General features: G+C 33.0%; 2 protein-coding genes across 4 annotated transcripts; one reads left to right on the top strand and one right to left on the bottom strand.

Moving 5' to 3' along the window:
* Positions 1-3,671: 3,671 nt before the first annotated feature.
* LOC111406136 lies at positions 3,672-8,317 on the bottom strand. Of its 3 annotated transcripts, XM_023035357.1 has the most exons (4): positions 8,159-8,317; positions 6,859-6,944; positions 4,243-4,370; positions 3,672-4,121 (listed from the first exon to the last, which is right to left on the bottom strand). In XM_023035357.1, exons 2-4 carry the CDS (start codon positions 6,889-6,891, stop codon positions 3,926-3,928), a joined length of 357 nt encoding a protein of 118 aa, XP_022891125.1. In that variant the 5' UTR covers positions 6,892-6,944; positions 8,159-8,317; the 3' UTR covers positions 3,672-3,925. The 3 variants fall into 3 exon arrangements, 2 of the variants coding, with proteins under 2 accessions (XP_022891125.1, XP_022891124.1); XR_002704940.1 differs by lacking the exons at positions 6,859-6,944; positions 8,159-8,317 and having other exon boundaries at positions 4,269-4,605; XM_023035356.1 differs by lacking the exons at positions 6,859-6,944; positions 8,159-8,317 and having other exon boundaries at positions 4,243-4,597.
* A 396-nt stretch (positions 8,318-8,713) lies between these two features.
* On the top strand, positions 8,714-11,231 carry LOC111406806. Its single transcript, XM_023036178.1, has 4 exons — positions 8,714-9,143; positions 9,341-9,486; positions 9,587-9,667; positions 9,754-11,231. Exons 1-4 carry the CDS (start codon positions 8,714-8,716, stop codon positions 10,435-10,437), a joined length of 1,341 nt encoding a protein of 446 aa, XP_022891946.1. The 3' UTR covers positions 10,438-11,231.
* Positions 11,232-11,776: the final 545 nt, after the last annotated feature.

The raw sequence follows: 11,776 nt of genomic DNA, 5'->3' as shown, positions 1-11,776 counted from the left end.
AAAGACTCCCATGCCTTTCTTGTTTGGACCAACCAACTGGCCATTTCCGACAAGTCTTCTCAATGATTAGTCTTTGGATCTCTAATGTTTTTCATATTGGTGTGGAGAGGGAGTGCCACCACAATCTTTAGACTTGGGTAGTGGTAATTTTTTATAATGAATAAAAAATTTAAGACTAACTTGCAATAAAAATAATAGATAAGAAATTCATGTTGCAATTTTCTCATTCCAATAAATGGTTTCTCTGAACTCAAATATGTTATTTCGAACTCCTTGTCCTTTATCACATCACCTTTGAACGCTACGTATTTTTCGACATCTTAGCACATTACACGTTACAGTCTATTTTCATTTGTTCATAAGATATGATGTAATGAAATATCGAAATTGCATTAAGAAAATATATATATTTAAGAGGATAATAGATTTCGTCTCGACTTCTCAATGACAACACAAAGCGTGGGATTAACTGTGTATTTCCTGTTTCTTTTGTGCTTTGCAAATGAATTTTGTTTTCTTGTGTAATTGTGGCTGTTGGCTACGCTTCCACCGTCCAATTTTGACTCGAAACAAGAAATTCCTATTTCTTTTCTTTTCTTCATAGATTTAGGGTGTGTTTGATTACATTTATTTTCCATGGAAAATATTAGTTTTCCATCCAAATTTTCACTTAGAGTGTTTGATTGCTATTTTTTTTCCATGGAAAACATTTTCCAATTTTTGAAAATATGCCTAATTTTCCTTGTTTTTAAGGAAAATATTTTCCTTGGGTAGAGGTGGTTTTTATTTTCCACAATAGATGGAAAATATTTTATTTTCTAAGTAATATTTTCCATGTTAATCAAACACACTCTTAATGTTTTACTATTCAACGACGTTACTTAAATAAAAAAAATGAATTTTTATTTATGGTTTTTGTGGTTAGGTAAAAATTAAATTTAAAATTTTAATTTAAGTTAAAGTCAAAGTCAAAGTCAACAATAATTTTAACCACTAATTTTATAGGATTCACAATTTTTTATTCACACATTTAATAGACTTTTATTAAAATCTACTAAAAAATTTTAAATTAATTTTCACCAAACAGGTATTAAATTTTAATTTTAAGTAAGTGTGCACTTTGGAAGAAAGGCTAAAGAGTGAAGTGCATTGATTGGTAAAAATGTCAATTAAGTGGAGAGAGTGTTATTATGTTACTTAGAAACTGGTCAACGTGATATTATGGATAATTTTTGGAAGAAAGGCTAAAGAGTGAAGTGCATTGATTGGTAAAAATGTCAATTAAGTGGAGAGAGTGTTATTATGTTACTTAGAAACTGGTCAACGTGAAATTATGGATAATTTTGTGCTTAAAACTATATATTTTATAAAATCGACAATTAATCCTTAACATTTTTACACTTCTAGGAAATTGGTCTTATTCGTCTCTTTCAAACGAAACGAAAAGGTTTCTACTGAAATGCCTCGTATAATAACCAATGACTCAAGTAAGCGATTGTTTCACAAAGCTTTTGATAAAATGGTTTTTTTTAATCAAATTTTAATAAAAGTTTATAAAATATGTATTAAAATCTAATTGATTGATTAAATAATTGCTTAATTAATTAATTATTACACACACAAAAACAAAATATTACCAATCGTGGGTTGATGTTAATCAATATAACAACAAAGGGTTTGGGGGCTAATGGAGTGATTAACATTGAGAGTAAATTGAAATTTAATTATTTAATTGAGATTAAAGTTGAATAATCAAATTGAGATTTTATTGAAAGTTCATTGACCAAAGGTGTTATTAACCCTGGCACATAAACTTCACTAATAACAAAATATTAAAGGCCAGTTTGATGTAAATTTTTTAAGAATAAATTTTGTAAAAATTAGAAAGTAATATTTTTGAAATATGTGAGATTAAGTAGAGAAAACTAACTCAAATATTGGCAATGGCATTTGATAAATTTTACAAGTATAATTGTGTATTAAAACATGTATAACCGAAGCCACATGTCTTAACAAAAAATTCAATTACAATTTGTTATGGATGTGAAAGAAACAAGCTAAACTTGTACATCAACTCAATTCGTCAAAGAAAATCAATTTACAATGAATTAAAAGCTCTGATGAAAAGTGATGGTGTATATACATATATTGGAGCGTTCTTCCTACACATAGATTTGACAAGTATTTTTGACATATAATATTTCACTAGGATCATGGAAAATTTAGTTATAACCACTTGAGATCCATGAGATACTAACTGTTGGATTTGCTTAAATTAAAAGTCACGATTATTTATCAAAAGTACTTTTCAAATCCGTGTGTGTGTGTGTGTGTGTGTGTGTGTGTGTGTGTGTGTGTGTGTGTGTATATATATATATTGCATTTTGTGGCATTTTTAGTAAAAAGTGATATAGCATGTTGTGCCACTTGTTTATTAAAATGTCACACACAATCTAATTTTAATTGAACAATAAATCTTTGATTGAGCTTTTCATTTGTTTATAAGAATTTCTTTTAGATGTTAATTTCTTTCATTTTTGAGCGACAAAATCAATTTTTTAATAATAGTATGTCATTTTTTATTTAAAAAAGTGACATTGAATGTTTGTCACTTTTTTTAGTTTGTCGTATTTTTTATTTTCTTACTTTTCGAGTGTTTGTCACTTTTTTTTATTTATTGCCACTTTTTAATCTGTGTAACTTTTTTAATTTGTTTCTGTGACTTTTTTGAATTTTTGTCACTTTTTTCGATCGTCTTCTGGAAATTTTTATCACTTTTTTTAGTGACATACATCACTTTTTAATAAAAATGAAATTGTATGTCATATTTTTAATATAAAAGTAACACTAAACTTTTAAAAGTGATATTAACTGACAATTTCTAAAAATATATATATAAAATTAAGTAACGTTATGTCACATTTTAATTTTACACAGTATTCTTTACATTCAAAAAAATTTTCATATGATTTTTCGAAAGATCCTTAATTGTAAGGGTATTTTCATAACAAGACGCCCACAATACACAGTTTAGCAAAAAACTTGAAAATGACTATCTGAGCAATTGAAGGGAAAACCCTTTAAATGAACCACGAGAATCAACTACCACAGCCATAAGGTTGATAGCAAAACAAGATGTGGTTAAGTTGATAACTTGAAAATGAACAGTATTGTTACAACTAAAAGATTTTTAATTAAAACTTTTGTCTCACCACACAAGGGGAATAATTTGTCACTTGCGTTCTCTATTGTCCTATGTTCGTACCAATTCGCAACAAAACCTACACAGCTAGCATCCCAACTATCACGAGTATAACCAATTCACCTTGTCTTCGATGGTCAAGAATTGTTGCGTCTACAACCAAGGTTAAGAATTCGAGGAGCGGTATCTTCCATCCCCTGTACCACCCCTCAAGAAAGAAAAAAAATTGGACCTGTGTTCAAACTAATGTTTCCTGCTTCCTCTCTATCTTTAGTCTTGAACAATGAATTTTTCAAATAACAGCCACGTGGGAGCAACAAGTCATACACAGGAATACAGTATAAAAGTTCAAATCCATAAATAGGTCCCAAAATGATGGGCAATCCAAAGAAGGTTTTTTGTACGTTCATCACAAATATTTCTAGATCCCAATGCCAGATATTAATACTAAACATTCCAACACTCAAAATGAGTAGTAAAAAATGAAGCATTTCTTCCATACTGCATCACACAATTTACGTAGTACTGCAAGTCTACACCCTCCAAGAATTAAAACAGAGACTCTTTGAAAGAAGTTGAGATCCAACGTCCGAAATTGGTTGAACAACTTACCGACTAATAATTCATTGAAACATCATTTTACATTAACATCAACTTTTCTTTCAATGCCACTTGAAAGATTAAGCTTGAAAAATCTATTCAACTTTTCAGAATGGACAAGTTTTAAATCCATTGTTTGGCGTGATTCCTGTTGAAATCTATACATATCAAAGACAGGAGCAGAGAATATATCATCAAAATATCTGAGTGAATTTCTCGTGCCCACTTCAAACTAGAGGCCACCAGGCCAATTCTCACAATCCTTGCTCGGCTTCTGGCTCCCTTTATAAAGCTTCTGGCATCATCCTGGTAGACTTCACTGTTTGGATAGCAAGGATATATGGACCAAAAATAAGCATTATCCTAAAATTATATGGTGAGAATGAAAGTAAAAATTGAAGGGCATGAAGAATTGTAGGACAAACTTTGTAATAACAGACCTGTCGGGTGCTTCTTGCTTGCTTACCAGTGTAATTTCTAGTGATGCATATTCACCGAAGCTTTTGAGGTCTTTCTCTTGGCAGAATTTGACAAGATGGTGCAGGAAATCATTGAATTGTTTGGGTTCCTGTTCAAGGAAAAACTCAAAATATTTGACAGCTGTTTCAAAGTAGTCTGCTAAAAGAGTCAACATACTTATATACTACAAGTTCAGAATACAAATTTTTCATGCAAATTTGGGGTAAAAAATAAAAAAATAAGTCACTGGATTTCAGCGATTTGTTTCTCATAGCTAACCGGTTTACATTTCTCATGTCAATTTGGGAAAGGGTTGCTTGAATTTCACAAATTTGTTTTGTTAGCTAACCAACTTACATTTCTTGGATAAGAACCAATATATAGTTGAAATAGTGTGCTTAATCACAAGGATAAAAAATACAGTCCACATATTTCCCTGAATGCAACAGTAATTTGAATCTGGCAGAGCTGCAGAAATTGTCAGAGAATAACACGAGAACTTCATCATTAATAACTCCTAAAACAACACTTCCACTGTTCTTCCTACTATGATGTTGTGCAGTCAACAAGTGATGTAAAATAACATTGAGGAAGGGGGAGGGGCCAACAAGCGCGAATAAATATTCAAGATGGAAAGTTACACGCCAGTAAAGATAAAATAGTGATTATCTAGTCATATATTAAACCAAACAATATGTTTGAATCATCATTTATATGTAGGCTTTTAGTGTCTAGGCAATTTTCTGGGTGTATACAAAGCATGAAAGAAAACTTGCTCTAGAATGCAACCCTTGCAAAGAGCTACTAAACGTTATAGTGCTTTATGGTATGTGTCTCCTTTAAAGGAGATTTTATTTTTCATATCATGAATCGCTTCATTAAACTATTCTGTACTCTCTTTGAGACATCATGGCTTCAAAATCTTGAACAGGATCCAAATCCCCCATTTTCTCAACTTTGACTCTAGAGGTGTATTCAGTGTCTTGCACATCAGTACCTTTGCCAACTCCTTCCTCACTTGATCCAGTTGGTTTCTCTGTTAATAATATTTGAGACAACTTAAGCTACAGAATAAACTGAGTAAGAAAAACCACTACTTCTGTAGAATTTGGTTGCATACAAAAAATAATTATGATGATCAGCCAAAATAACATTCAAATTCCCTTTCAGTTCGAAGCATCTACGAAATTAATCTATAAACAGCTTTATTTTGAGAAATAAGTTCAGGATCAGGCTCTGTTATCTTCCTGAGAGTTTCTTCAGTTGGAGGTACAGCTGCATCTTGTTGCTTAGATTTTACAAGAAGGAAATGATGAAATCGCTCACATGTAGGCCAAACGCAATTATTTTATGAAAAAAGGAAAAAAAATACCAAAGAAAATAATCTGTGAAGCACAAATCAGAAACGTCATTGGTAGAAAATTCTCGTTCACATAGCTAACAAGGCATTGTTTTGTTTTTTCAGAACAGTAGCCTTTCAGGATTCACCGGCACCAAGTTTAAGTGCTTTTGCTGCAAGAATGCGTTGCAGTACAAACAATGCAATGTTTCCAGAAATTCAATGGAAAAATATAAAAAAATAATAAAATTGAAAAATTAAAAAATAATAAAATAATAAAAAAGAGAGAGAGGAAAAAAATATATTAATAATAAGCTTCTGGGACACAGCATAATAACCTTTTTTTCCCAAAGATTTTCCATGAGAGCTCATTATTAAATAAAAAGTACCAATCAAAAGAAACTGATTAGTTGTTTCCCTGTTCAGTTGTCCTATATAAAATACAAAACTGGGACTTTTAAAACCTTCGGGATAAGTGTGGCTTAGTTGCAATTTAAATTGGCACAAAAGCAAACACTCGGTAGGACTACTTACTAAAATGTTATCAGTTAGGAGGTTGAAAAGTGATTCTATTTATTCTAAAGCAAGTTTCCTTCAATTAATGCTTTGGTGATCAAGCAATATTAATGGCTTGAGACACACCAGTATTTAACAAGCAGTGTAGTGATGACTAGAAGAGCTCTTTTAAGGGCAATGCATTTGGCTCTTTAATTTTTCAAGTTTAGTTGTCAAATTAAAATAACATCTTTGCACTAAATCAAGATGTGGTCAAGTTGATAACTGGGAAATGAAAATGCAGTGCCCTTATTTTTACAGCTAGAGGATTTGTCATTAAAACTCAAGTCTTACCAAACAAAGGGATTAGTGTCTCACTTGTGTTCTCTATTGTCCTATGTTCATACAAATTTGCAACAAAGCCTACACAAATAGCATCCCAACTTCCTCTAGTATAACCAATTCACATTGTCATGACTGGTCAAGAATCGTTGTTTCCAAAACCAAAGGCAACGGTTAAAGGACCAATATCCATCATCTCACTAATCCCCTCAAGATAAAAATGTAAGAAAAAGACTTTTAACTATCAAACAAACAATCCACCCTCTCCTAACTATGGTAAGGAGAAATTGAAAAATAATCTCCTTGCAAAACACTGCTTTCTTGTCAGAAAACAATTTGGCCTAACTATTTCAGTGAAGGTCAAGTCCTGCAAAAGTGCACAAAGATAACATAAAAAGATATTGATAACAGAAGTACATACAGATTTGGACTTCACTGAAGAAATATTGCCCATACTGCTCCCTTCTCTACCATGGTAAGGCTCAAAGGCTTAAGTCACAGGATATTCTACAAAAAAAAAAAATAATAATAATAATAGTCAAATGTGTACAAACTATTTCTGATCAGTTACAATACACTAGGAAAACAACATCAAGGCCACACATTTTCAAAAGAATAATATTTTGTAAATCTGATTGTCAAACACAAAATCCAACTAGCATCAACTAAATAACAGGGCATGCCAACCATTGTTCTGAGAGTTTGAAGGCAATAACAAATAAACCAAGATCATCTACTGCTATGGTTAGAAATTTGGACTGCCAGGTTAATACAGAAAGCTTCCAAGAAAAGCCATAAAAAGGTTTGGATACGAAAATTCATATTGACCAACTTCGAATTATCCGTATTCGAAAGAAAAATTGTCTTGAGTCAAATAAAAAAATGAGAAATGCTACCTGTACACTAGAGTTATACACTCTAGTGCACAGCCCCCTCACATTCAAGGGGGCCCACGAATTTTTCAATCAATGTGGGCCCCCTCTCATGTGAAAGGGGTATACACTAGAGTACAAGAAGCATTTTTCTGAAAAAATACTAGCATAAAAGATGCCACTCACAGTGCAGCAATTCAAGAAAACATCATCAAAAAAGATTATGTTAACAGGAACACGAAATTAAAGTAAGCAAAAATAGACAAATAAAAAGAGAGTTTTTCTTCCACCTACCAACCCTGTACCAAAGATACATCTGGATATATTCGAGTCTTTGCAATTCGATACTGCAATAATACAAATCATATAGGAAATGCAGCAGGATACCAACCCAATATATTTGTCACAAAGCATGTGTATTTGGAATCATCAAAATAATGTAGTCCTAACCATTTGTATTCCGACAATTCATAAAAAGGTATAATTTTTCCCTGTACATTAAACATCGAAATTGCTACATTGAAAAAAATACAGGAATCGAGCACAAAAGCTCAAGAGCGTCATATCCATTAATAGGTGCCAAAACGACATTATTAAAAGGAGATTTAGAAGAACATCAAAATAAAAGGCAAAACAGTCCAACAACTACAAAGATGTTATTTTAATTTTACAACTAAATAAAAAAAATAAAATCTACAAATGAATTCTACGTTCAACCAGCGATCTCAGCAAAAGTTGGATTAATATCCAAAATTCTTTTTACTGAATTCAATTTCAGAACTAGTCCACATGGAGAGTAAAAATATAAAGATTTTTTTTAGAAGTTTGATCGAGCAACACATGTTATACCTTAAAAAAAAAAATTCATTTGAAAATGGTGAAGGCCCTGGAGTTGCTTTCGTAATTACAGTTCCTTCCCATCCCATCTCATCCTTCCTTCGCCATTGTCGACTTGTTTGAATCATCCGTTTCCGGTCTCAGCTTCAAATTGATTCATCTTCAAATTGTTTGCAAAATAAAACCCTAAGCTAAATACACGCGACGAATTTACACAAATACCCTTCGGACGCCTTGAATTAAACACCCACCGGACCCGGATATTTCCTCGATAATTAAACAAAACTCCAACGGTAAGTTAAAACTAGCGCTCTAAGTAATTCAAATTCCCGCCTAAACACAACGGATCTTTTCTTGATGCTCTTTTCCCGGTCTTGATTTCTCTCAGTTTCAATTACCTCTCGGTTTCAATTACTCTAGTCTCATCTTGATTTCTCTCTGTTTCAATTCCATTACTCTCATCTCAATCTTGATTTCTCTCCTTCTGATTCTCCTCACTGTAATAATTCACGATCTTAGTCTGAATCTTGAAATATACATACTTCACATACAAAAAAGATCACAATCATGGGGGATGATGATGGTGGATCAGACAATCATTCCAGGCCTCAAAAAAAAAGCTTCAAGAAAGATGAGTTGAAGGCCAAGAAGAAGGCATTCTTGGCAAGAAAAGAATGTATAAAGAAGAAGACAATGGAATTATCTGTTTTGTGTGAAGTCAAGGCTTGTGCTGTGATCTTAGGCCCTGATGGGAAGATAGAAACGTGGCCTGAGAATCGCAGCGATGTACAGGATGTGATCGACTTGTTCAAAAAAGACTGCCTTAATAACAAGAAGCGAAAACATAACAATAATGATCATGGTTGTAAGAAGAAGCAGGTTTTGGGAGGTGATGAAGGGGCTGTAGAAAATTTTCTGAAAAAGGTTGAGAACAAATTAGATCAAGTCAAGAAACGGATAAAGGAGATTAAGACCAAAGATCAAGAAACAGGTTCAGGTACTTTCATGATTATTTTTTTTATTGTGATTGGACTAGCCCTTTTTATTCACGTTTCATTATGTTCTTCCTGGAATTCATATACTGGTCTGCTTCTGTATTTATTCATGGATAGATATGGTTTTGTTGTTTGAATTAATTTTTAATCATGATAACAAACTCTTTTGAAGAAGCTGATTATTCCTTCTCCTATCCAGCGTCTGAATTTGGCAACCCGTTGAGTGGGGGCATTCCTCCTAATGCCTGGCCTCCAAAAAGTTCACAAAATCTGAGCTCATATTTTAATGCTGGCATGCTTGGTTTTGGAAATCAGTTGCCTGGGAATATTATGTCTTCTACTCCAGTAAGAGCATTGTCCATTTATGTTGTTATTACACATTAGGCTGCTTATTTTTCACCACTATTCGAATTTTTCTTAAATCTTATTTAACACAAACTTTCAGGGCTATTTTGGTGGTTTTCCAAGCAATGTTGAAGGTATGCATTTGGGACCTGTGGTTTCTTCTGAACCTATGTCACAATTGGTATGTAAAACAATTAGCTTTTTTTGATTGATTTATATGTCCTGTCTTTAAAACTGAAATATAATATTTTGTTAAATTTAAAACAGGGTTTTCAGTCAGAACAATACTTGCCATGTTCCTTGCAACTACAATCTTCAAATGCAGCATCTTTCTACATGACCCAAAGTTTACATATGCCATACTCTACTGGTCATACTCCTTACAGCATGGGATTTCAACAGAATTGCATTGATAACAGTGATAATTCCTTTTGGACTGAATCGCTCATATTTCAAGAGACATCATCTTCCAATCCAACCATGGAAACACCTTGCTGCTTCGACTATAAAGTTGATGAGATACATGGATTTGAGCAGGCCAGACAAATTCCATTGTCATTTGATCAGTGTGATCCTGGATTTGAACTCGCTGCTGATGAGATGTCATCTCTTAATCAAACCATGGAAACACCTTGCTTATTTGATTATCAAGTTGATGAGATACATGGATTTGAGAAGGCCAGACATATTCCATTGTCGTTTGATCAGTATGGTACTGAATTTGAGCTCTCTACCACTGAAAATGATCGTTCCAATACTAGAGTGGAATGGACAGAGAATCAAATCTGCACAACCCAACCAAGTCCTCAAAGTTCATGTTTTTCAGTCACAAGTATGACACTCCCAGAAGAGGACGAACTTGATGTTCTTCTAGAACTTCAGCAGAATGCACCGACCCTCGACTGCTTCAACCCTGACTTTGGCTTAATGGGCACATTAGGTTTTTCATAATGTAACAGTTCAGTAGTTTATATGCTAGAGATTATCTTTCACAAAGAAAACTCTTCAAAAAAAAACATTCCAAGAAACAGCTATAATCATCTTATGCATTATCAAACAGAAGCTGTTTTTCCCCTGCCTTGGACCATTTTATTAATTTCCATTAGCTTCTGAGTCTTTGGCATGACTTCTTTGAAAGCGTAATGTGAAAAAAATTTCTCCGCCCATTGTGCCAAGCTCGGGGGCTTGTGTTGATCAAGAAATTTCCTGTCCATTTATTTCCTTTGTCGCTTTAAGCCATCCCATGTAGGAACCTAGTGCAATATCAAGGTAACCGATTTTATCTCCACCATAAAAGGGTTTCCCTTTGCTACACTTGATAAAAGCCTCATACAACAAGACCAAACCTTCACAGATTCTCTCAATGATTTTCTTTCTTGCTTCCTCTGTTGATATGCTTCTTTAAGCTCCTAGTATAGTGGAATCCACTGGAATCAATAGTTCAAGTGTGTTAAATAGAATTCATTTTGTAATTAATAAGCCGATATAACAGTGTCTCTTTTTAGCATTGTGTCTACGGATGAGCACGCTAAACTCATCCAATCCTGCCGATGGAGTCATGGATACCTTAGTTCGCCACTTGCTGTGAAATCACTGTAGTTTGTGCCAATTCATTTAGTATAGAGTAGCTTGTGTATTTTTGCAGTTTGGATGTTAACTTCAAACCTATTCTTTATCATTGTAATTTGAATCTTGTTGGGTTCAAGAGTTTTTTGACATGCTAAATTGTAAACACCCAGGTTCCACTTCCACTTCAAAGCAAGAATATACTATATGAATGCAAGGGGTGCCTTGAATAAACATTGTGTCTTAGAGTCCAAAAAAAAAAAAAAGAAAAAGGGAAGACCTAATTGATGTTTTATTTATTTATTTATTTTTTTTTTTTTAAACTCTGTGTGGATTAATAATTAATTAAAAAATAAGTAAGCATTGAGTAACTTTTAAAATTAAGCGAGGAATTAGAAGTAAAAAAGCGGCAAGGCAGTGGCACTCATAGTGCTAGTTGAAGAGCTCAAGCTGTCAGCACTTAAACTTACTGTCGTCTCCAGTAAAGATGATATCAATCCTCCTACGTACGACCACATAATATGCATGTCAAGGATGAGCCTAATACCTATTTAGATATCCATCCTACACAGAAAATTTAGTGGCATCACTGAACATTAATTATAAAATCATTGAAAAATTAAAATTAAACTTGGAAAAATTAATAAGAGATGACCACATAATTGAGAAACATAGTCGATGGTTTGATGAAATCATAACCCGTGGCTTTCTCATATTGATTATT

This window comes from Olea europaea, chromosome 12, assembly GCF_002742605.1.
Source record: "Olea europaea var. sylvestris chromosome 12, O_europaea_v1, whole genome shotgun sequence".
In the NCBI taxonomy this organism is placed as follows: Eukaryota; Viridiplantae; Streptophyta; class Magnoliopsida; order Lamiales; family Oleaceae; genus Olea; species Olea europaea.
The sequence above is the reverse complement of the archived record's forward strand: the minus strand, read 5'-3'. Positions and strand labels throughout refer to the sequence as shown.